The 24,402-nt window shown below is 52.4% G+C and overlaps 1 protein-coding gene across 11 annotated transcripts in view; it reads left to right on the plus strand.

The window, feature by feature from the left end:
* CACNA1E (calcium voltage-gated channel subunit alpha1 E) overlaps nt 1-24,402 on the plus strand; it is a 131,240-nt gene that overhangs the window by 43,718 nt on the left and 63,120 nt on the right. For all 11 annotated transcript variants that reach the window (XR_010474231.1, XR_010474232.1, XR_010474234.1 and 8 more), the window contains exons 4-8: nt 4,425-4,531; nt 4,972-5,111; nt 15,160-15,263; nt 16,106-16,258; nt 16,794-16,975. Coding sequence is in view for 7 of the 11 variants with exons in the window: in XM_065071819.1 (XP_064927891.1) it covers nt 4,425-4,531; nt 4,972-5,111; nt 15,160-15,263; nt 16,106-16,258; nt 16,794-16,975 (686 nt within the window). In the remaining 4 variants the exon portion in view is untranslated. The remainder of the gene's footprint in view (nt 1-4,424; nt 4,532-4,971; nt 5,112-15,159; nt 15,264-16,105; nt 16,259-16,793; nt 16,976-24,402) is intronic.

Consider the following 24,402-nt stretch of genomic DNA (forward strand, 5'->3'; position numbering starts at 1 on the left):
ATATTTTGGGGTCACAAGCAGCACAGCCTGTGGCTGTGGGGTTTAGGCAGGCTTGAGCACCTTGCCTGCATGCTCCCTGCATCATCACTGACTTGTCCCTCTGGACATCACTTTCTGTCCACCCCAGCAAAGCACAGATGGGCTGGGAGTGCTGGGTGGCAGGGTGCAGGCATGGGGACAACCCCAAGGGCCACAGCTCTACAACTACTTGATGATACTGGATGGCCTTATCTGCTAGGGGAAGATCCTCCTGTCCTTGGGGACAAGGTTCTGTAGGGCTGGGGAACCCTGGAGTTGATTTAGGACTGCTTATGGTCTTGGCTCTATTTGGCATTTTTTGAGTTTCTCTTGGGAAATAGCCTTGGAGAGGAGGCACTTGCTTTCCTGCTGGAATGTGGAGCTGAGAAGAAGGGTGTCAGGACATCCTTGGGGATGTTGAAGAGGTGGGTCTTTGCTCCTGTCGTGCCCTGTGTGGACATGGCATGGGAAGGTCTGTGTGGGGTTGGGACCAGCAAGATGAAGTCCACAGATGTAGGAGCTGAAGCTCTCTCTTGTTGATACCTGGGAAGCAGGGAAAGCCCCTCAGTGCAGCAGGTCCTGGGGGAAGCCTGGGGGGTGGTAGGAAATGGAGACTTGAGTTTCTAAGAGATGCTGGAGCTGGGCTGGGTGATGCAGACAGGGCAAGGGGTTAAATCACTTCTGCCATTTTTGCTGGCCCTCTGCAGTAGGCTTCACCAAGAGCTCTTTCAGAGATGTCCACATGGCCTCACTCCTCTGGCTCTTCTGCTCCTTCCCCACCTACGTGCCCCGAAGCGGGGACAAGGCGCGGTCGCCAAAGTGGAGAGATGGAGGGGGGTTCTCTGCAGCTCCCAGCCCTTGCCCGCAACTGGGGAGGGATTTATCTCACACCCAGCCTCCTTGGGAGGTTGCATCAATGTGCCATTAGCATCATAAATCCAACTTTGGTGTTTAGAGCTGGATGCGCTCCCTGTGTTAGCAATATAGATGTTCTGGGTGGGCTGGTTTTGGCTCCTGGTTGGGGAGGGTGATGAAGAGGAGGGTCACAGCTAGAAGCAGAGATCTGCCAGTGGCTGGACATCTCCTTGGTGTGCTCCTTCCAGCCTCCTGCCAGGCCCACCAAGGAGTTCCAGCTCCAAGCATGGGGTTAGCCTGCAGTGCCTGCTGCATGTGGGCTTGGGCATGGACCTGGGGAGGGGCCCACATGGTCTGGGGGCACCTTCCCCACCTCAAACGCACCAGGAGGGAAGCATGGAGCTGCAGGTATGGTTTGCACTGGGATCAGCCGAGTTGCTAAGGAAACAAGTCAACGGTGCAGGGGAGAGAGCGTTGGATAAAGGAGATAAATCAATAAGAAAAACCTATTTTTATTGGCTCCCTAATGATCCTCCAGGAGAAGCCAGACGAAGGAGGAGGGAAAGGCTGAAGGGAGATGAGGTTTTATTGCTGGACTTGGAGGGAGGTGAGTGCTACTCTGCGTTTTGGGTGGCTGGGAGGTTGTGTAATTAGACATCTAATGAGCAAAGGAAACAAAGGAATGATGGAGCATTGTCTGGTAGGCTCCAGCCCTGAGTTGGGAGGATGCTTGCTTGGCCAAAGTGAAGTATGAGGATAAAATTTCTCCCCATTCAGCCAGATGTTCGTGCTGTCTCTTGGGGAGGCTTTTCTTACCTGTGGCCTCTTAAAACCTGGCACAGCTGAAGCTCCAGGGACTTGTTTCTATGGGGTTCATGCCTTACAGCTCGCGCTCAGTTCCAGATGCCATAACCCAGGCTTGGGTCCTCGGAAAAATGGGCCAGTGGGGTTTGGAGAGTCATTTTTGGCAGCGACCTCGTACTTAGGGCAGCTATTGCCCTGTTTTCGTAGAATTGATGTCTGCTGACCCACATGCCAGGTGCTCGCTGGAGGAGGAGTGGGGATGTGGCCTCATGCTGGGGCTGTGACAGATGCGCATTGTCCTTGCACTGTTGAGCCAGATGTTAGAGCCAGCAAGGATATATAGGGGTGGGCTAAGCCGTGAGAGGTGGTCCTGAGCCCCCAGCTGCTGTCGGGAAGGGCTCCCATGCTGCTGACTTTGGAGAAATTGGGTTTTTCCCACTCTGGGTGTTTCCCCCCAAGGGACTCATGTCCTCAGGAGGGAGGAGGTGGCAGTAGATGCCCAGGAGGATTAGCTGTGCAGGGATGGACAGACAGACTCGCCGCGCTGTTGCCACACTTCTCATCTAGGCAAATGTGCCTAGCGCCTGGGGAACTGGCTGCGCTGCCCCACTAACACGCTGTTTTCTTTTCAGCCTGCGCTAATTGCTCGCAGACTTTCAGGAAAATGAAACAAAAAGACCCCAAATAGGCTGTCGGCTCAGAGCCAAGTGCCGCGGTCTCTGTATGAGCCAAAGCGTGTGGCCAGAGGTGGGGATCAAGGAAAGTATGTGGCTTTTGCAGGAGGTGTGTGATGAAAACCTCACTTGTGTGAAGACTCAGAGGGGAACTTTTGGTGTCTGGCCTCTCCCTGAGCACAGGGAGCTGCTTACGATTCGCACCGAGGTCTGAGCCCACAGCAGCGAGCTCTGCAGCCGTCTGTCTTGGTTTGCCTTTAACTTAGCAACCATTAATTTCCCTGAGTGGCCTTTTAAATACCTTGGCTGGATCTTTCCTGGCTTTTCTCCTTGCTGGGCTAAATACATCTCAGCTCCCACCAGCTCTCCAGGGACCCGCTCCGATGCCTGGCCCTGCTCCCATCTTGCCCAGGTGCCGCAGTGTGCATGGGGTTGCTGTTGCTGGGATCACTTAATGGTTTCCAGTTTGCCATGCTTATGGCCAGCACTGGGATGTTTTCTCTTGCCCATGGGCTCAGGGTCACTGGTTTAAAGTATCTTGCTGTATTGGGTGCCTTTGTCAGCCAGAAGGCAAGGTTACAAAAGAGGAAATCATCCCTTTTCCCAGGGATGATGGTGTGGGCATTCCGTACCTTCTGGCCTGAGCGGTGTGAATGTGAAGACACTGGATCTGGAGAAGCCTGGTGAGGTGGGAAAAGGCTCAGCTGGCTCGGGATGGTGGGAGTGTGAATGATTTCTTTATGTGAAAATCCATCCCAGGTGGGATCACATCCCCTTTCCACAGTCATGAGCCTTGGGAAGGTGACAGACCTCTCCTGAGGTGGCCGCTGATGGCAGTGGTGGCAGTAATGTAGCTGTTGGGTTTTCGGCACAGAGTGGAGAAGGGGTGTGCTGCCTGCTAATGAATCTCACCTAATTTTGTTGTTGAGGACAACAGGGCTTTTGTTGCAATGATGTGGTAAAGATGGATGGGAGGTCGGAAAGATGTGGCCGTCCTGTCATTTGGAAGCGCTTTGTTTTTGGGGCTTGGTGGTGGGCCAGGCAGGGGGGAAGCTCTGCACCCCCTCCTCGCTGCTGGTGGCTTCTGTGAATGAAAAGGCAGGAGGGAGCTGAGTTTGTGGAGCTCTTCTGGGTGTCAGCCTGCTCTTTCCTCCGCCTCCCGTCCCCACTCAGCTCCTCAGATACTCCATAGGGAGTTGCCACCCTTCCTGAACTGGAGCTCAGACCCAGATGCCATCAGTGTCTTGAGTTGCGAGTGCTCAGCCTGGTGCTCTGCAGCTCCCAGTGCAGCCTGGGCTCACCCTGCCATCCGTGGGGAGCTTGGCAAGGGACCCTCATTTCCCAGGGCATGTCTACTATGCCAGCATGGGGCAGGTTGGAACCCCACAGAATCATAGAGTGGTTTGGGTTGGAAGGGACCTTCAAAGGTCATCTAGTCCAACCCCATGCCATGATGTCCCCCAGGACCTGCCAGGAATGCCCCATTCTTATTGGGCCATGCAGATGGTTCCTCCCAGGTACCTGGGCTGCTGATAGCCTTTGACACCCCCTGCTCCAAGCCCCATCTCCCACTGCTTCATGATGGAAGAGAGAAGGCAAGCAGCAGGGCCATGGCATCGCAGTGACGTGTTGTGCTGGGGAGAGCCTCTGATGCTACCAGGGACCATCCCACCCCTTTTCCAAATGAAGCCCAGCCTGGTCAGAGCCCAGCTGTCCACCTTCATACTCATGTTCATTTCTGGGCTCCCACCACAAGCAGCATCTCTCTCCGAAGAGAGTTCACAGCCCAGCAAAGACTGTTGGTTAATGTCCCATGAGCTTGGGAAGGAGGTGATGAGGCTCAGCAGGTCTTCAGTGAGGAAGGTCTTGTATGGGGCTCTCAGTTCTCTTGTTATCCTACTCATTTCCAAACAGCACCAAGGTGGACTTCACCCTTCTGAAGGTGAAAGCTGTGTGTGTGTCTGTTCCTGTGGTTGTGGAGGCTAATGAGCAGGTGAAACAAGGGGCGGTCAAGGGTGGGCTGGAAGGCTGGGGACATCATCCACTTTTTCTCTGCTCCTTAACTCCCCTCCACTCCCTTCGAATACATGATCCTGGCAACCATCATTGCCAACTGCATCGTGCTGGCCCTCGAGCAGCACCTCCCCGAGGATGACAAGACGCCCATGTCACGGAGATTAGTAAGTACCCCACATCTGTCCTTCTGTACCCCATGTCAGGGGGTCTGATGGTTCAGCAGGGGCACTAGCCAAGGGGAGCCACCCCATCCTACCAGTGAATTCCTGCTGGTTTTGGGGTGGTAGAGCAGGAGGTTTCCTCCAGGACCAGCTCCTCCAGCCTTCCTGTGGCTGCTGTCACATACTCTTTCTCCACAGGAAGGATTCAGGAAGGTTTCAGCCACTTAAAAAGTGGGGTGGGGAATTGGGACAGTGTTACTTGAGTAGGTTATAGCCCCCACTTTTTGTTCCTAAGGTTGATGCTGGCTAGGAAATGGCTGGGAAAACTCCTGAAGTGGAGGATGGGGCTGGGGAAGGTGGGATGGGACATGAGTCGGGTCACTGTGAAATGGCTGCTGCTGCGTTTGCCTCCTCTCACTGTGTCACTGTTTCCTCTCCGGCAGGAGAAGACAGAGCCCTACTTCATCGGGATTTTCTGCTTCGAGGCTGGGATTAAGATTGTGGCTCTGGGGTTTGTTTTCCACAAGGGCTCATACCTGCGCAATGGCTGGAACGTCATGGACTTCATCGTGGTCCTCAGCGGGTGAGTTGGGTGGCGCAGGGCAGTTGGTGTGGTTGGGTAGTCGGGGGCTTGTTCCAGTGGGGACACAAGCTCCAGATGCGGGGCAGGGTCCTGTTTTGCTGTTGGTGGTGGTGTTCATCACAATGAGGAAGAGGAGGATGGTTCCCTGTGCTGGAGGCTCCTGAGTTGGCTTTGCTGTGGGCAGTTGGTGGTGGAACATAATTCCCTATCAGGTGAGGAGGGCTGCTCTGAAGGCATCATGTCTAGCTTTCCTCAGCTGGTAACTTAGTGCCTGTCACCCACCTGGGTATGGGGCGAGGTGAAGATGAGGTAGGAGCATGGTGTGAGAAGCAATTGGACATGGTCTGGGAGAGGTTTTGGTCAAACGGTGCAAGAGGAGGGAGAAAAATCTCTTCTTGCGTTCCCAAGCACTTTCCAGCCTTGGCCCGGTGCTGGGAGTTTGGGAATGAGGTCTGTCTGGTGCTACATGCCCAGGTGACGCTCACTCAGCGTCCCAGTGTGCAGCAGTGATGCTGGGGGTGGTGGCACACGGAGCTTCACGGGTGCTGACTGTGTGACTGGTGGTGTCACCTGCTGGGGATGTGGCCCAGATTTGAGTCTGGCTTGTGGTGTGATGGGCTCTGCTGGTGACATAGAAATAAGCAGGGACATTTGGGCTTGTGCTAGCCAACACTGGCAATCAGCTTGAGCAGAATGCCCCCAGGGTGACCACCCTGGACCCTTTGCTGTGTGGAGGGCAGGTGGGTGCCTGCAGCTATCAAGTGATCCTGAGGAAAGGGGGTATCTGAATTGTGGCCATTTCTTTTTGTGTGCTGATAGAAACCCCATGTTCAGAGGAGCTGGTTTGATGTGGACAAATAGATGGGGGATTGGACTAGATGATCTTTTGAGGTCCCTTCCAATCCCAAACATACTGTGATACTGTGATGGTACCTGTGGACCTCTGCGCGCTTTATGAGCTCTGAGTGTAGATCAGCTGCAAGGCTGGCCAGGGAAACTGAGGCATGTGAGCCAGGTGAGATACCTGGGGTCTCTCCTGAGTTCCTTGCTGTGGAGTCCTGTCTTTTGGCTTGCAGGGTGGTGGCATCATGTGGGACGTGGCACCCATTTGGGTGTTTGGAGGAGGAAGGGGAATGCTGAGGCTGGTGCTGTCAGGGATGTGCCTGTCTGTGGTGGAGCGGTGTGGGTTGGGACCGTGCTTGAGAGAAGGCTTGAGGAGAATGTGACCAGGAACATTTTGATGGCCTTGCTGTGGGGTGGGACCATGTGTGCCTGTTCTGACAGGGTGACTTGGGGTGCTGCTGGTGGGTGATGCTTCTCAGTGGGCAGCAAACAGGCTGCCCATGGGCGGTGCAGCCATCGCAGGGGATGCTGCTGCCCCTTCTGCATCTCCAAAGGGATTCTTTGGGGAGGACTTGGTGCTGTGGGGTGAGCGGCTGGACAGAGCTCCTGGGCTGGGCAAAAGGTGGCTACATCCCTGCTCACATCTCTGGGGACATCGTGGGACACGTCACCCCTGTTAGCAGTGAGAGCAGATGTCTCAGCCTCGCGGTGCTGGGCAGAAGGTGGGCAGGTGGCTGGGAAATGCTCATCGGCCACCTCCTGGCCTGGGCATCCTCTGGGGCCGGGGCCAAGAGGAAGCACTGGGCTGGGAGCGGGGATTCGCCATGGACCCCCTCCCTGCCCTCCGCAGCTCTGGGCGAGCTGAGTGTAACCGAGCCAGTGCTGAGTCAGCATTCGGCAATTACTCACTCACGGAAGCCTCGCCAGCTCCGTTCAATGCCTCGCTGGGCCCCGTGCCAAGGAATCGATTGTCCGTGAAGGGCTGTTAGTGCTGTGCCGTCTGCCCTGCCGAGGGGTGCCCGGTTCCCCCTGACGCTGCCGGTAACGATGTGCAGCCCCCCGGGGTCTGCTTCGCCACTGTCATCCCCCTCGCATCCTGAGGTTTGCTCCAGCAGGATGAAACCCTCTCCAAGAATTGCCCGGCTACCTGCCGGCTTTGCCCCAGCAGGCCCAGCACCCATTGGTGTGGACTGTTGTGAATTCTGTTAAATGATGGGTGAAGGAGGCAACCTGCAGATTTTTATCCTGGACCAGTTTTGGGGACTATCGGGTCACTGGGGGATGAGCTGGACCAAGTCACAGGCTCCTCTGTGCTGCTCAGCTCTTGCTTTTGCTGTGCAGTGCTGGCAAAGCCGTGGTTGTGCTTCCCTTGCAAGAAACTCTTGCCTGTTTTATCTGCTGAATTATCGGCAAATTTCTTCAGCAAATAATCCTCGGCTGGCAAATGACTTGCAAACAGCTTGCGGGAGAGGGTTTGCACTTGGCGCTTCTCGCTGTGTAGGTTGTGTAAGGCGGGTGGTGAAGTCTGCACGGGGAACGTGTGCGGGCGACCAACGGGTTTGGGATTGTCTTTGCAGACTAAAACTCTTCTCTTGATTAATAAGTGAGTGTCTGGGCAGAGACTGTTGAGCTTGGGAGAATTAATGGTCATTGGCATCTTGTTGTGACTTAGCAAGAAGCAGTGGCTGTGGTGGAGGGGATGTTGCCAGCATCAGAGGTGTAGGGATGCGCTGACCGTTTGGGATGCTGACGTATCCCGTGATGATGGACCAGAGAGGATATCCATGTGAGCAGAACCCACCCCAGGATCCATCCTAGAGGGACCCAGCATCACCTTCACTGCCTGTTGTCCCTCCAAGGGTGACACAGGGTATTACTCTTCCTTTTTGGACTTATTTTTTGCCACATATCTGATAGGAGAGATGCTTAATGCACATGGCATCGTGGCCCCGGACACCGTATTGAGGTTTCCATGAGCAATGGGATATCCTGAGCATGTTCTCCCTGGGAGCCTGACAAGGGGCTGCTGCTGTGAGCAGCCTCCTGGGACCCTGTGCAGGAATGGATGGCACTGACTTGAGTTCAACTGGTGTTTGCTTCTTGTGTCAATAAATCCAGGGTTTTTTTTCATCTCGGTGGAAATCAACGCCCACCTAAAACTCCCTGATGCTAAAGCTTCCACTGGGGAACTAATAGTCACATTTGTAAACCCGCTCTGTTTATAACCTGTGGTTTCCAAATCATCATCGCTGCCTGAAAAAAAAACAGCCTGTTCTCCCCCAGCTAAAAATATTTTTCCTCCAAAAACATGCACGAAATACCTTCACTCATTCTGAGGCAGAGCCGGGGAGGGGAACGTCTGTGTTTCCCCTGGGATCTGGGGATGCTCACCTTGCCTGTGCATGAGCCAGACCTGGCCAGGCACTGAAGCTGGACTCGTGACCTGCCCAATGCAGCATGTCCTGGACGAAAAGAAGGGAAAACTGCTCAGAAATGGTCGGAAAGGGCAGTGGGAGCCTGGTAACCTCTTAATCGGTGGTCCCAAGAGGTTGAAGAACCTTCAGCCACCAGCAACTGGAGCATCAGGTGTAGCGCATAGAGACCAAGGACGCCACAGCAACCAACCTTATCCTAAGCTATATTTGATGGTGCTTATGGAAAAAGAAGGGTTAAATTCCCTCTTCAAATATCCAGGTGGGTGTGTGCTTCAGGCACTCCAATGCCTGAGCATCATAGCACCTTGCTGGCTTTTTTTTTTTTTAATGCAGTTGCAGCAGTAATACAATAACAAGTTACGTGAGAGGTGAAGGGGTGGGGGAACACTTCTAACAACGGGAAAAAAGCAAAATGGAACTCAAAACGCCCTTGTGAAGCAGCTGCTGTAAAACCTGGATAAATACATCAGGGTTGCTGAAAGGAAAAGCTGGTGGTGTGTTTTTTTGGGGGGTTTAGTAAAAATCACTACACCTGGATGCCTTTGATGAAGCGCTTGGGCATTGCGGTTTTCGCTCAGGGATTTTGTGGGGTGGAGTGTGGCCAAGGGAAGGCAGGAATGGACAATCACTGGCAGTGCTTGCCATTCCTGTAGCAAACCTGGAGCTTACCAGAGGGGTACCAGCCTGTGCTGGTGGAGGAAAGCGTGGCTCTGCAAGCCGTGATGGAGCATGGGGACAAGGAGGGCAGGCTGGCTTGTTGCTCATTGTGGTGCTGCCTGGATTTTGGGATGATCATCCTGGAAAGTACCCTGTGCCCTTTTTGCAATTCACATGAGCTCCCCCATGGCAGAGACGAGGATGCTTTGCCCTCTGTAATTCAGTTCACCTCGTGCAACCCAAATTCTGCTTGTCTTAGGTGGTCTTTTTGTTCTCAGAGGTCCAGAGGTAGAGGCAGAGGGGTCCTTGAATGGGTGCTGACAGAAGCTCTGTGCAGGAACATTAATACACTACATCCCTTTGTGATTTGGGGTGCCAGTCCCCAGCAGTGTGCCTGGCACCCTGTGTGTGTGTGAGAGCACATATGTAGAATAATAGAATAGTTTGGTTTGGAAGCACCTTCAAAGCTCCCCCAGTGCCACCCCTGCCATGAGCAGGGACATCTTTACTAGCTCACGTTGCTCAGAGCCCCATCCAGCATGGCCTGGGATATCTCCAGAGATAGGGCATCCACCACCTCTCTGGGCAACCTGGGCCAAGGTCTCACCACCCTCATCATAAAAAATGTACACAACCCGATGTCTGCTCTATCTCCTACCCCCTTCCCAGATCTTTCCTTCCAGGACAATTAGTAGAGTGTTCAGTCTTTCGTTTGGATGAATAATTAATTCACTAGCTTTGTGAATGATTCATGTGCCATATGCCATGGTGTTGGGATGTGCCTGACATCGGCACCTTGTACCAGGGTGGGTGACAAGGGAAAAGACTTTGCACTGCTGGGATGGGTGGTGGGGGAGGGATGTGGGGTAAAGCCTCGGCCAAGCTGCGATGTCCCCACGTGCCATTTCTTTGTGCTGCCACAGACCTTGCTCTGGGAGAGGAGTTGTGGGGTGTAAAAGCTTGGCTTTGGAGGAAGGGGAAAGGGCTATTTTCTACCACGTTCTCATGTGGGGAGGTGGTATCACCCGGGCTTGGGTGTCAATATCCCCAGGGTCTTGGACCTGTCCTTTGGCATCAGTTCAGCCAACTCCTGCCATGCCATGTGGTGATGTGTGCTGTATTTCTCTTTGGAGGGATGGCTTTCAAACCTCCTGGTGATGGCTTTAGGTTTCCACCATGTCCCGTTTGTGCAAATGCAGTTTCACTAGCATCTCTTCCCCCTGCCAAATCCCGCATCCACTGAGCAGCATTGCAGGGGCTGGAGGCAGGAGGGGCTTGCAGAGGGGATGCTCCATTGTGTGCCAAATCCTGGGGGATTCTTCAGGAAGGGGTTGCCTTGGGGGGATCACTTTGTCCCCCAGATCAAAGGCTGGTGAAGGCAGGTTTTCTGTTTGCAGGGAGTCATTGGTGCCTGGGTTCAGGGCTTTCAAAGCTGCCAGGAAAGACGGGATCAGCAGCTTTGCAGCAGTGCAATCCACTTGTGTCACGGCCCCGAAACCTAGAAAAGAACAAGCAAAGATGAGGGAGGCTTTGAGGTTGCTCTCAACTGTGCCAAGGGCAGAACTTGGGCATGGTGTCCCTGTCCCCTGGCATCCCCAAAGCAGGACCACTGTCCTGTGCTGGGGCATCCTCAGGGTGGATAACCTGATCCCGCTGGCTCTGCCCTGAGCAGGGTTTGGACCCAAGAGCCTGAAGTCCATCCTGCTACTCATGATGCTGCCTGCAGAGAGGGCAGGGATTGATTCACCAGCAGAAAAGGGCAAGAATGGGGTAAATTCATCAGGTAACTCACTTTCTGTGAGCCGTTTGACCAGTGTATTAATTATGAAGTAGTCTCCCTCATAGACTCAGGTGGCAGTGCAGCCCTTCAGGGGCCTTTCCACTTAATTATAAATATTAATTCGTGTGTCAGCCAGCCAGCCAGCACCCTCCCTGCCCCAGATTTTGAGCTGAGATTAGTCTGTCTCAACCGGTACCCACCTCACCATGGAGCTGCCCTTTGCTGGGACAGCTTGTCTGTCTCTGCAGCGGTGCCTGACAGAAACTGTCACGGGATGCTCAGTTTGGGGTCGGAGGGGATGAATCGAGTGTTGATCTGGTCATTTGGGGGCTCAGCCTTTGCTTGGGGGACCTGATGCGAAGCCCTTTGCAGCATTCCCCAAGCTGTGTGTGGTGTCCCCAAGGGCCGAGGCTTCAGGGCTGCTGGTGGGATGGTGGGGACGGGAGCGGGTGTGATGCGCAGCCCCTAGCACAGGCAACAGCCGCACGGTGAGTGCTGTAGTGTGTGATAGTGCCCATATTTGTCGCTGGTTCTATGCTAGTAAAAGGGCTTTGTGTGGGCAGAGTCATCCAGCATCGCTCATGGTTTATTCTGCTAAACTCCAAACAGCAGAGAGTCATTTAAAATGTGATTATTATTTTTTTTGGCCCCCTGGGAGAAGAAATCCATAGGTGCAGGTCTTCAGCTGGCGGCGAGGGCGTGCGCTTTGCTCAGCTGCTGCGAGCTGGAGCGGTGCCGAGGGCTGAGCATTGCTCTGAGGGCTGAGCGCATCGCTCCGCCGGCAGCCCCGGAGCCTGCAGGTGCAGCATGCCCGGCGGGAGCTCGCCCTTCGCTCCACAGCCTGTAAATAAAGAAAATAATATAATCATCTTGGTTGCAAACACAAAGCATCGGATTTTTTTTCCTCCCCAAAACCATGTTTTTGTCTGACGGTGATTGCTCACTATTCAATTATACTTTGGGGATTAGCATATATTTCCCATCCTGCCTCCTCTCTCATTTGCATTCTTCCAATAGCTCCTCTCTGCTCTTTTCTCCACCTGAAGTCTCTTCCCCCTTTCCTCTGAAGAAGTAAAACTAACCCCTTTGCCTGGGTGACCTATAAAAACGCCTTCACTTTTTTTTTCTTCTTCTTTTTTTTCTCCAGTACATATGATGAAAAGCATGAGATCATTGGGATTTTTATAGCCCAATCTGGCAGCTTTTTCAAATAACTTGGATGGTGAGATGTAATTTTAGTTTGGGTCCTTGCCTAAAAATAAGGAATAATTATTAGCACATCAGACGTGGATATTGTAAGTGTTCGAAAAGGGTTTAAATTGTTCTACAGATACCGGAGCTGCCACCCTGTGTCAGCACAAAGGTCTGTCACAGCCCCAGTCTCATCTTTGTGCTGCGCATCCCCAAGAGCTATAAGAATCCTTAATGTGTGTCAATAACTAAATCCGAAATGGGTCGTGCTGGCTGACACAGGTGGCTCCCTGAGAGAAAGAGAAAAAAAAAGGCATGTTTAGAGGGTTAATAAGCAATTAACAGGTGAGATGCTAATGTCCTGGCTCATGGCAGGGGGTTGGAGTAGATGACCTTCGAAGGTCCCTTCCAACCCAGCCTATTCTGTGATTCTGTGAAAGCAGGAGAGTGTGTTTTGAGCACTGTATTTATTATTAGTGGTAACATGGTGGTGGCTTCTGCGTGTATGAGCAAAATCTGGCTATCGGGGATAGGTGATGTCTGTTATTTAGAGCCACCAAAGGGCTTGGGAAAGGCAGATGGAAGCCAGGTTCATGTGCCTGGAAGCTCGCTTGGCTTTCTCCAGCTACCTCCATGGGTCTAACAAAATATCCCAGGGCTGCTCAGACCCTGCTTGGAGGCTCCAGGTGCATCTGCCCTCACCAGGAGCCACAGCTGTGCCCACAAAAGGATGCACAGGCACTTATTTCGTAGCAGGGGCGTCATGTTTTTGTTGTCAGTCGGTAGACACGTCTGCAGCACAACCCACTTCACTCTGGTGATCTGTCCAAACGCCCCTTCTGAAAGAGCTCGTGATGTCCCTCGTCCCCCAGTGAGGACAAGGAGCACGTCACCTTGCCACAGAGGAGTCCCATTCTTAGTAGCTAATTTAGAGCGCAGGGAAATTGTGCCCTAAAATCACCTGAACCTTGCCTGCAGGTTTGGTGTGACGGCTCCCGAGCCCTTAGAATGAATCTGGGTTGGCAGAGGACTTTTGGCAGCCAGGGCCCTCTGCTTCTGGTCCTGCCATGGGGAGGAGATGTGTGGTGTGGTGGGGCTGGGGATGCTGATGGCTCTACCTCCGTCACTCCACCTGGTTTGTAGGACCACGGCTCATGGTAGGAGAGAGCTGTTAAACCACTCTGCTGCCAGGAGCTTACCATCTGGGCTTTTCATGGTGCTGGACTTATGTGATTAAGCTCTGAGGCTGGAGCCCACATCCAGCCCAGAACCATCCTTGGTCTCCTGGAGATGCTTCTCACTCTCTGCAACTGCCTGAAAGGAGGTTGGAGCATGGAGAGTGTTGGTCTCTTCTCCCAGGTAACAAGCGATAGGATCAGAGAAAATGATCTTAAGTTGCGCCAGGGGAGGTTTAGATTGGATATTGGGAACACTTTATTCCCGGAAAGAGCTGTTGGGCTTTGGAACAGGCTGCCAAGAGCAGTGGTGGAGTCGCCATCCCTGGAGGGGTTTAAAAGACGCATAGATGAGGTTCTCATGGACGTGGTTTAGTGCCAGTGTTGGGTTGTGGTTGGACTCGATCTTGAGGGTCTCTTCCATCCACAATGATTCTATGATTCTATGCTCAACCCCAGCTGGAGCCAGCAAACGCCTTTCCCCCATTGCTTTGGAAGGCTGGTTGGACACCAGGCATTGGGAGATCAGGAGCAAAAGCTGAAGGAGGGTCTCAGTTTCTCCAATGCAGAATCTGGCATAGTGTATCCTCTACAATGGTGTTTTGGGGAGCACTGGGTTACCCTGTCTTTCTTGACAGCTTACACGAAAGGGATGAAAGCGCCCGTGCTCTTCTCTCTCCCACATGCTGCCGAGTAGCCGTGCTTTATCATATGTATTGATTTTGATCTTACAACCAATTTAACAATGCAGTTCTTCTGTGAGTGCTCCTGACTTAATTAAGTCTCTTCTGTGCTTTCACATCAGCCCAGTGTGTGTACCTGGGGCTGGTCACGGGCTGGGGCAGAGGGACCGTGCCAAAAGGGTCCCATATATATATCCATATATATATATGGATATATATATATCCAGCTCCATATATATATCTATATCTTCATATATATCAGGAATAAGCAGCCCGATACTCGGGGGGATGTGGGTGATGCTGAGGCCAGGTTTTGCAGCTGAGCCCTTGCCCCAGGAGGAAGAACAGGCTTGGAGAAGGAGTTGAAACAACCTGGTTTGCTAATGTGAGAGCATTTCGGCTGCTGGGGTATCCTAGGAAACCCAGCCGCCTTTCTGGAGGGGCAGGTCGGTACCTGCTGTACCTCAGGGAGAAGGGGAGAGAAAGAGTGCTAATTGCTTAGCACGCCAGAGAGCTGCTCTGGCCTGTAATTAGATGAATTAGTGGAACAATGACCCAATTTCCCTTGTTTTTTTGGATAGCTGCAAACAACCTGGAGGCTGCTGCCTCCCTCTGTCCTGCTCTCCTCCCCATCCCCTCCTCTTCCATCCCCTGATCCTCCTTCTTGCCCAGCACCTGGTGACCAAGCCCAGGTGCCACGAGTTCTGGCACCATCGTCTGTGCTCCCACAGCTCTGCCAGCATCCCTGAGACGCGCTATTTCCACTGCTGGACTCGCTGTGCGCCAGCTCGCTTCTGCCCCAGTTTGTTTCCCAGAGATAGGATTGAAAAAAATCTTTGCATTTTAAGAGAAAACCTCTGGAGTCCTTCCTTGTGCCTGCCAGTTGCCTTCCAAGGTCATAAAACTTTCATTACTATAGATTTTTGAATGCACATGAGGTTCTCGCCTCCTTCTCGGCAATCCCAGAGGTGAGACTCTGAGGAAGCTCCATGTGTGGAAGAAGCCAGGGCAGCTGGTGGCTGGAGGTGCTGCCAGGGGAGCATGGGTGACCATCAGGGGAGTGACCCCTGTCTCTGCGAGCACCATCTCTGGTCCATGTGCCTTCTGCCTGGACGGGAATTTAAACCTACACAACTGTCATGAGCACTATGTCTGCAGTGCTGACCGTACATCATGGATGCCATCCTGGCTCACGGGGAACAGCGATGGGGTCTGCCAGGGCTGGGTGGCTTTGGCTGAGGACTCTGCCCGGGGTGACTCTCCTCTCTCCCTGTCTACCCACAGCATCCTTGCCACCGCTGGGACACACTTCAACACCCACGTGGACCTGCGGACGCTGCGGGCCGTGCGTGTGCTCAGACCTCTGAAGCTCGTCTCAGGCATTCCCAGTAAGTTGAATGCTCCTGGTTCTCCTCCCAGGGTGTCCACATCTATCCCTGATGTCCTTCAGAATGACAAAGGTCCTCATGCCACCTCGGAGATGTAGGATGCAACCAGGGAAGAGGAGGATGAACCTCCCCATGTAGTGGGGGTCATACACACCACCTTTCCAGCCACCCATTGGGTAGCCTGCAGGGTGGAGGACTGTAGGATGTCAGCATTTGGTGTCCCCAGGTGGCATTTCCCCCCATCCATCCCGCTCTCTCCTGGCACAAAGCTGGGCTCAGCATCTTGCTGGGGCCTGCCAGCGGCTCCGCTTCACTGGCCATAAGGCGGTGGGTGGATCCTTTAAGGACTGAGGTTTATTCAGGGGAGATTTCAGGTTTTTTTGCAAGATTTTGTCTGGTAGTACAAGGATAAATAAACAAACTAGGCTCCTGCTGGCATCAGTTCTCCTGTCCCTTTTGCCCTGGGCACCAGCTGGGTGGTGTGCTGGATCTGTGCCTTGGGGACAGAGCTGCATGGGCTACCAAGCCCAGGTGGGACAGTGGTGGGCAGGACACCAGAGCGGGGACTTGATGAGTGTCTCACCACAAGGCAGAGACTGAAATAAACCCTACTGGAGTCTTGCCCTGCAGCCTGGCCCTCACTGCTCCCCTGGGACCATGCTGTCCTCTGTGGTCCTCAGCTGGCCAAAGAGATGCTCCAGGCTGTGCTGACCTCTTGTGTCTGTCTGGCTGTCCGTCCTCTCTGCTCCCTGTTCTCTTCACGTCAGATGTGGGATGGATGTGCCCCAGGCGGGGGATTTGCATCACCATGCTGAGCTGTGCTCTTTCTTTTTCCCTCCCAGGCCTGCAGATTGTGCTCAAATCCATCATGAAGGCCATGGTGCCTCTCCTCCAGATTGGCTTGCTACTCTTTTTTGCTATCCTCATGTTTGCCATCATCGGCCTGGAGTTTTACAGCGGGAAACTGCATCGAGCCTGCTACACAAACAATTCAGGTAGGGAGAAGGGCTCTGCACCCACAACACATCCCACGGGTGGGAAACAGCCAGGGCAAGTGCATGTTGCTGTTGTGGGAAACCCAGGGCTGAGAAGATCATAGAATCGTAGAATAATTTTGGTTGAAAAAGACCCTCAAGACCACTGAGTCCAACCATTAACTCAACATTGGCACTAAACCATGTCTCTGAGAACCTCATCTATGAGTCTATTCAACCCCTCCAGGGATGTTGACTCCACCACTTCTCTGGGCAGCCTGTTCCAATGCCCGACAACCATTTCCATGAAATAATTTTTCCAAATACCAATCTAAATCCCCCATGGCACAACTTGAGGCCATTTCCTCTTGTCCTATCACTTGTTACTTGGGAGAAGAAACCAACACCCTCCATGCTACAACCTCCTTTCAGGTAGTTGTAGAGAGCAAGAAGCTACCCACTCAGCCTCTTGTTCTCCAAGCTTGTATTTGATTCCCCTCACCTGTCCCCTGCCTCTCACCTCTGCCTTCTTTCCATCTTTGCTGTGTGCTCACAGGTGAACTGGAGGAGCTGGACCCTCCCCATCCATGCGGGGTGCAGGGTTGTCCCCCAGGCTATGAGTGCCGGGAGTGGATTGGTCCCAACGACGGGATCACACAGTTCGACAACATCCTCTTTGCTGTGCTGACCGTCTTCCAGTGCATCACCATGGAAGGGTGGACCACAGTCCTGTACAATGTGAGTAGTGCTGCTCAAAGGGCTCTTTGGGAGATGAGGTTGGGATTGAGGAGCTGGAAACAAGTATTTCTTGTGTCCTGGAAACCTGTGAGATGCTGAGTTTCCTTTGTGATGGAGTTGTGGTCAGTCCATCCCATTTGAGCAGGAGATGAGGAATGAAGAGGTGTGTGTTACATGTTTTGCTCTGTAAGAGCAGACGGGATTTCTGGGCAATGTGCATCCACTGTCTCTGCGGAGCAGGCAATGGATGTGCCTGCATCCCTGCAACAGGCTTGGGGAGCCCCAGAGCTGGGTTCTGACCCCATCTCCAGGGCAGGGGCAGTGTTTCAGTGTCCAACAGGGAGCTGAGACCTTTGGTGTTTGTGCTGCAAATGTCTGTTGTTGCTGATGAAGCTGATTCCTGTGGTTTGCAGCTGCTTGAAGCTGCTGATGCTCAAGCCCTTGGGGTACACAAGGAGCAACTTGGGGGCAAAGCTGGAAGCAGGAAAAAAAGCTACAGGCAATCACAAAGTGCGATATCATTGTGGGTGATTGGCTGTATATGTACGTTTTAGTTTATGGGCTAGAAGCAGCTGTGCCAGTTCTGTTCCCAGCCTAATTTCAGCATCAATTTTGGTGTCATTGCACCGGGAATGTTTTTATACCCTGGTTCCCATAACGCCTGGAGATTTGCAGAGTGGCATTCTCTGCGGGAGGCAAATCAGATGCCTTGTGATGGGGAAACATGCTTCCATAGTTAGTTCATCGTGAGCTGAAAGGCTGATTTTTAACTCCAGGCAAAGGCACCACGCTGCTAGCATTGAGGTCCTGCTCCTGCTCAGTCCATCCCAGGGTCCTTCTGGGGGTGCTGGGTGATGTGTGGTGAGCAGACGGACTGTGAAACCCAGGCTGGGGTAGAAAGGGGGGAGTTCATGGCAAGGGGTTGACCTTGCTGTGGGGATTTGGTTTACTTCTTCCTAAAGGAGATGGCGGTGTCTGGATCTGGCTGCTTCGGTGGGGGAATCGGGCAGGATTGAGCCACCTGGGAGTTCAGACCCAAAAAAGACAATTTCTTGGCTGCTTCTGGTGCATCATTGAGATTAGAGCCTTGACTACAGCTGCTAAATCAGGGGCTCTCTGGGTCACTTGGGGAGCCACAGCCCCAGTATCTGAATTTTTTCCCAGCACCAGTCGCAATGCTGGGCAGACACACTCTGTCACCATGTCCCCAGTGGCCAGGACTGTATGGTGCCTCCCTTTCCCGCTCTTCTGCAGAGAACCACCTATTACTTGCCTATAATGGAAAGGATTATGGACCATCCTTGGCTTTTAATTGAATGAGAATTGGGACCTTGGTATGGTAAAATGCTACTGATTCACTTTGGGAGAAGATGAGGGATGGATGCAGTTCCCAGCACTGTCTTGCTGCACCTTCTGCCCTCCTCAGAGTCTCGCAGGGTGCCTCGAGGTTATAAAGGTTATAGGTGCTTGGTACTTTTGCTGCTTGAAGGCAGCAAAATGTTTGGGGTTTTTGTTTTTGTTGTTGGTTTTAGTAATAAGAAAATAACAGTGAAGCATACGCATAAGGGATGCAGTCCCTGGGAGGATGCTAGAGGAGAGCTGGGCAAGGGTGGGAAGCCGATGGGATGCTCTGCTCTCACCTTTATCGCTCTGAGCAGCAAACCAGAGCAGGCTCCTGGTGCTAACCAGCATGGACCTTATGCCCCAGGCTTGGGGTGGACTCTCTGCTTTCCCACCAGAGTAAAGCAATGGGAGGCTGAGTCCTTGCAGGTTAATGCTATGGAGTAGAGGGACATCTCAGGAAAACCACTTTAGCAACCTCTCAAAGAAATTGCTTACTTTAATATTCTCCTGTGTAAATGTATGGTGATTTTTAAGATCCATTTTTCCACAATTTTACTGGGTCTAGAAGCGTGGCTTACAGAATTTGTCAACAGCATCATGAAAAGCTAATTGGCCCTGTGATACTTTCCACATGTGTTATTTCATGGATGTGCTTGGCGTTTGCCTTGTTTTCATCAACCTTGCCTGTGTGAAACGCTGTCTCACTAGGCAGAAATCACAGTATGGGTTTAAAAAAAAAAGGGAAAAGTCTCAAATTATGGGGGGTTATGGCTTTTCCAGCTCCCATCCCTGCGAGCCTGAAGGACTTTAATTTCTTTTAAAGGGAAGTTTTGGCTTTGTGGCTCCCCTGGCTACCTCTGTGGTCCAAAATAGGGACAAAGGTGTGTGTGTGTGTGTATATATATATATAAATATTTTTTTTTCTTCTACTGGAGCAGATGCCCCTTCCCTGGGCTGGCTCAAGACCAAACCTGATTTCTATAGGGACCCGAAGATAAAACAAAGCTGACAAAGAGGTCACTGCCCTACTTCTCTGCTTCTGGAGGCACGAGGTGGGGGCTGGGTTGCAGTTTTGTCATTAAACAGTCCTGTTGGGCTGTGGGAAGGGGTGACAGGGCTCTGCAGGGAGAGGGGGCATCCCGATCCTGGTGTTGTGGCCCCAGTAAATTCCCCAGAGTCAGAGAGACCTACAGACAGGTTTGCACTGCGCTGCAGTGACAACCAAGCTGCAGCTTGGGCATGCAAAGAGTTGAATTGACTTTTCACAAGACCACAGCTGTTGGCAAAGATAGGTGACATTTGCCTCCTGAGCACGTGCATTAAAGCAGCACTGGAACAGAATCATGGAATCACAGAATCATTTTGGTTGCAAGAGACGCTCAAGAGCATCAAATCCAACCGTTAGCCTAATGCTGGCGCTAACCCATGTCCCTAAGAACCTCATCTCTGCATCTGTTCCACCCCTCCAGGGATGGTGACTCCACCACTGCCCTGGGCAGCCTGTTCCAATGCCCGACAGCCCTTTCCGGGAAGAGATTTTTCCTGATATCTGATCTAAAATAGTATCCAGGCTGCTAATTAAAAATGCATGGCAAGGATTAACAGGAGCTTACTGGCCACAGTTATTTGCTATAAACCTGAAAAGCCTCTTGTGGCACAAGGGATTGGGACTACAGGGAAGCGGGTGGGCAAAAAGCTACAGGAGCCTTAGAAGACGGCTGAGCGTTGGGACCCTTCTGGGTGCTTTTGCAGTGGGAGAATGTTTGCAGGAGGAAAGAGAATCAAATTCTTGGTGGCTTCCAAAATAGCTACCAAAATGCAGCGGTTGTGGGCAGATCTGTGTGCCGTAGCCTCAGGGTGTGCAGGTCTTGCAGCCTGTGCAGAGCTGAACAGCTGCTTGCAAGCAGCCCGGCGGCTGCAAAGACGTTTTGGTGGGGTGCGAAGTGCGAGCCGTGCGTGCGGAGCCCGGCAGCAGGGACTCTGTAAGAGCGGCTGTAATACCCCAGCTGCTGCAAGGAGAAGCAGGTTTGCGGTGAGCGTGACTCAACCAGCACGTGCTTCCCGCACGCCTGAGGTGCTGTGGCCAGGGGGATGCGAGGGGCAACACCCTGCAGGAGCACTGGAACCTGGCACTGCCCCGGTGTTTGGGATCTCCTCTAAACGTGGGGTGAGAAAGGGATGAAACGAATCTCGAAACGTTTCACCAGCACGGGAATGGGTTTTCAAAAGTTGGTTTGGGCTGGTTTTGACCGTGAAGCACCAAACGTGAGATCTTCCCAAGCCTATTTTTTAAATGTGGTGAAACATCCATCCTTTTTGATACAGGGACTGTTCAGGCTGCCCTGATTTGTGGCACTGGGAAAGGGAGATGTGTTAAATCGCTGTCTGTGCTGGATCGAAGATGAGTGCGAGGCTCAGCTGTCCTGCTCCCTGCCAGCTCCCCAGCTGCATTAGTCGAAAGGCTGTATAGGGGTTCAGAGGCGGAACCTGTTGCAGAGCAGTTATGGGGACAGACTTTTTAGAAGGGCCTGTTATCACAGTTCAAAGGGTGGTCGTTTTAAACTACAGAGGGGACATTCAGGTTAGACATGAGCAAGAAATTTGTTACGCAGAGGGTGGTGAAACACTGGCCCAGGTTGCCCAGAGGGGTGGTGGATGCGCCATCACTGAAGACATCCCAGGCCAGGCTGGACGGGGCTCTGAGCAACCTGAGCTGGTGAAGATGTCCCATGGACTGGATGAGTTTTGGAGGTCCCTTCCAACCGAAACCATTCTGTGATTCAGTGATTCTATTTTTCTGTGCATGTGTACAAAGTCGTGCATGGCTTTTTGGTATAAACTCCTGGGGTGTCACGATTGTCCCTTGGGATGCTCAGCTGCTCTCACTGAAACACCTGTGATGAGAGCGGTGTGGCTGGGACCTGAGCAGTGCACAGGTATGGGTATGTTTCTCCTCTTGCTTTTTGGAGGTTGAGGACAGAGACTCCATGAGAGAAGGGTTTGCTCAGACCCAGAGATGAGCTAGGAAAAACCTCCCAGAGCCTCAGTGCTTCCAGGAGCTGATGCAGCTCCTTTGGACATTGGTGCCTGTCCCCTGGGTCCCTGGTCCCCAGGCAAGGGCAGTAGCAGCACCAGCCATGGGCTGAGCATCATAGAAACTATGCAGTGATGGCCAGTGATGCAAAGACCCCCAAAATCAGCAGCTGCCCTGACACCAGGGTGGTGGCCAGAGCACTGGAGCAGCTCAGTGCAGCAGTGGTACCTCGGCTGGGTGCTGAGCCTGCCCTGCTGCTCCTTTGGGCACGGTGGAGGCTGAAACTGGGAGCACAATGGGTAACTGATTCCCAGCAAGGAGTGGTGCTGGCTGGAGATGATCTCTAGGGAGAGAGGCTGGAGAGTGGCGATGGGGGGGGATGGCAAAAAAAGGGAAACGACTTTACTTTTTTAGCCCTCTGCGCCCTGGGACGATGCCAGGCGCTCAAGCCAGAATGCTTGCAAAGGGAAAAGGGGTCCCATCTTGCGTGTTTTAAATTAAAACGCAACACACACACACAGAACATCCTGTTAGGGAGGTATGAAAATTTAATCAACACCCAGTGCTTTTAGCAGCTTGGGAGCAAGTACAGATCTGAATGCTATTCCTGGTGGCTCCTGGCTTTGCGGGTGAAGTGGGGTGTGCTAGGGGAGGGACGGGGGCTGACAAAAAATCCCCAGCACTTGTGGCATCACAGGACAGAGCCCCTTCCTGCTTCGTCCTCTAAAATGAAACTGAAGAGTTTAAAATGCAATTAAGTCAGCGAGGACTTCAGAGAGGAGACTTCAGGTTCCACCCCAAAGGTTTGAAATCTTCCAAACTTTTAATGAAACAAGCTGTTTTTTTTTTTTTCCCCAAACGGCTCCTGTTGGTGCCCGAGCCGGCAGCTCGCGTGCTGCCAGCCGTGGGTGCTGGCACCCATCCCCGCCGGGCACGTGTGTGGCAGCCAGCCCACTTCACCCTCTTCTCCCTTGGGAAAAAATGGCTTTTTCTCCACACTCAGCAAAGCCAGACCCTCACCAGCTTGCCAAATGTTCCTGCTATTTTTTTTTTTTAATCCCTTTTCCCTCTCTGTGTATGTGTGTGCTGAAATGACACAGCAAGAAACAAACTGTGTCTGCTGCAGCCCCAGCTTCGCAGGCAATGTTCTGTCGAAAAATCTCCCTGCCCACACCCTCCTCCCTGCCTGCCTGCGCGGGAAAGTCTCGCTCCTAAACCGTCTGCCGGCAGGAATGGGGGTGCTGAGGGGCTGGCGGGGGCACCGATGCTCCGGCACCAATGTTCTGGCACTGCCCAACATCTCCAAGCTCAAGGAAAAGAGGTGACAGGGGGTCTCGGTCCTGCCTGGCCCCTGTTGCTCATCTTTGTTAAGCCTGCGGTCTCTAATTTCATATAGCAGATTTGGCTCTGGAAATTATGTCAACGAGGCTTTGCAAAGCTGTTTCCACATCTTCGTGTTGACATGTGTGCTGCTCAGCATCAGGGCTGGATTGGGGAGAGTTTTGGGGGGGTTCTTGACTGAGGTCTCACTGGTCTGTTGCTGCAGAGCATCACAGCTGGAGCTGGGGGTGTTCCCACACCTAGAAAATGTGTGATGAGGCTCAAGGTGCCTCCCTGGGCTTGCAGTGTGCTTGGAACGAAGCAAGGATCCAACCTGGCAATCGCTAAGTTGAAAAGACACCCCAAAACTGATCCCATGAAAAGGAGGCAGCTCCTAGGCTCCAGGTCCAGCTGGAGAGGCAGAGCCTCTGGCACGTGTCTGAGCCCAATGCTGGGAATCTGTACGGGGTGCGGGTTTGGGAGCAGAGGTGGGGACAGCTAGGGGATCATGGTGAGGGGACAGCTGGAGGGAGAGGAGGAGGTGGAGGCACACGTGGGGTCAGGGGCTGTAGATCGATGCTGGGGCATCTGGGTGTGAATTCTTGGTGGAGCAGAGGAGAACAGAGCAATAATTGGTCCCTGTGCCCATATCAAATGCTTTGAAAACACTTTTTTTTTTAGCAATGCTTCTAGCAACGCCTTTTTTGCATTTCATTTAGAAAACAGAAAAATGAAATATATTGTGTGGGGGGTATTTTTTTATTTTATTTTTTTTTTCCTGTTTTGCCGCTTGTTCCGCTTCCCTGCACACACGCACAGACACAAGCATACCCGTGCACCCCAAGGCGGCGAAAAGGCAGCGCCACAGGCAGGGCATGGGGCAGGAGCCTCATCTGTGGCAGTATGCATCTCACCACGGGCAGCCCCTGGCCCTGCCGAGGAAATGTTCCAATTTCCTCATTAACCTGATTTGGAAAAGCAAAGCATTTTCATTCAAATCTTGTCCAGCGTCGGGGTCACTGATGGATACCAGGCAGGGCTGGCAGGGAGTGAAGCATGGCCCTGCACACAGGAGATCAAATTACTGCTATCAAAGGGAAAAAAGAGATCTGTTACTGGGCTGGGGAGAGCAGCAGCGGGTGTCAGGGTCTTGAGGGAAATGGTTAGGCCGGCGAATCTGCTGTAAGGAGTGTTCTGTTGTTTATTTTATTTTATTAATTTATTTTAATTTATTTTTTATTTTTATTTTTAAATTTAATTTTTATTTCTATTTCTATTGTTATTGTTTTTTATGTTGTTGTTATTTTATTTTACTTATTTTTTTATTATTTTATTATTTTTTATTTTATTTTTTACATTTTTGCTGGGATATGGAGATTTTGAGGCTGTTCCTGCTAGCCTGTGTGTATTTCTCAGCTGCATGCACCCACAGTTTGCAGGGAGGAGCGGATTGGGGGCTACAGACTGATGCTGGGAGGATGGCATCAGCCCTGCTGGGGACACAGTGGGTGTCACAACCAGGTAAAGACCATCGGGAGGATCCAGCTCTCCGTGGGGTGGGAGATCCCTGGTAGAGAACCATGATGGGACCACCCATGCCACTGGAGGTCCTGTGGATTTCCCTGCTCCTTCCCCGTAGCTCAGCTCTGCTGTATTCCCCAAGCACATCACCGCCAGTTGCACAAAGTAGTTAATGTATATTACCCCAATCTAATCATGTATTGTTTTG

Source organism: Columba livia, chromosome 8, assembly GCF_036013475.1.
Source record: "Columba livia isolate bColLiv1 breed racing homer chromosome 8, bColLiv1.pat.W.v2, whole genome shotgun sequence".
NCBI lineage: Eukaryota > Metazoa > Chordata > Aves > Columbiformes > Columbidae > Columba > Columba livia.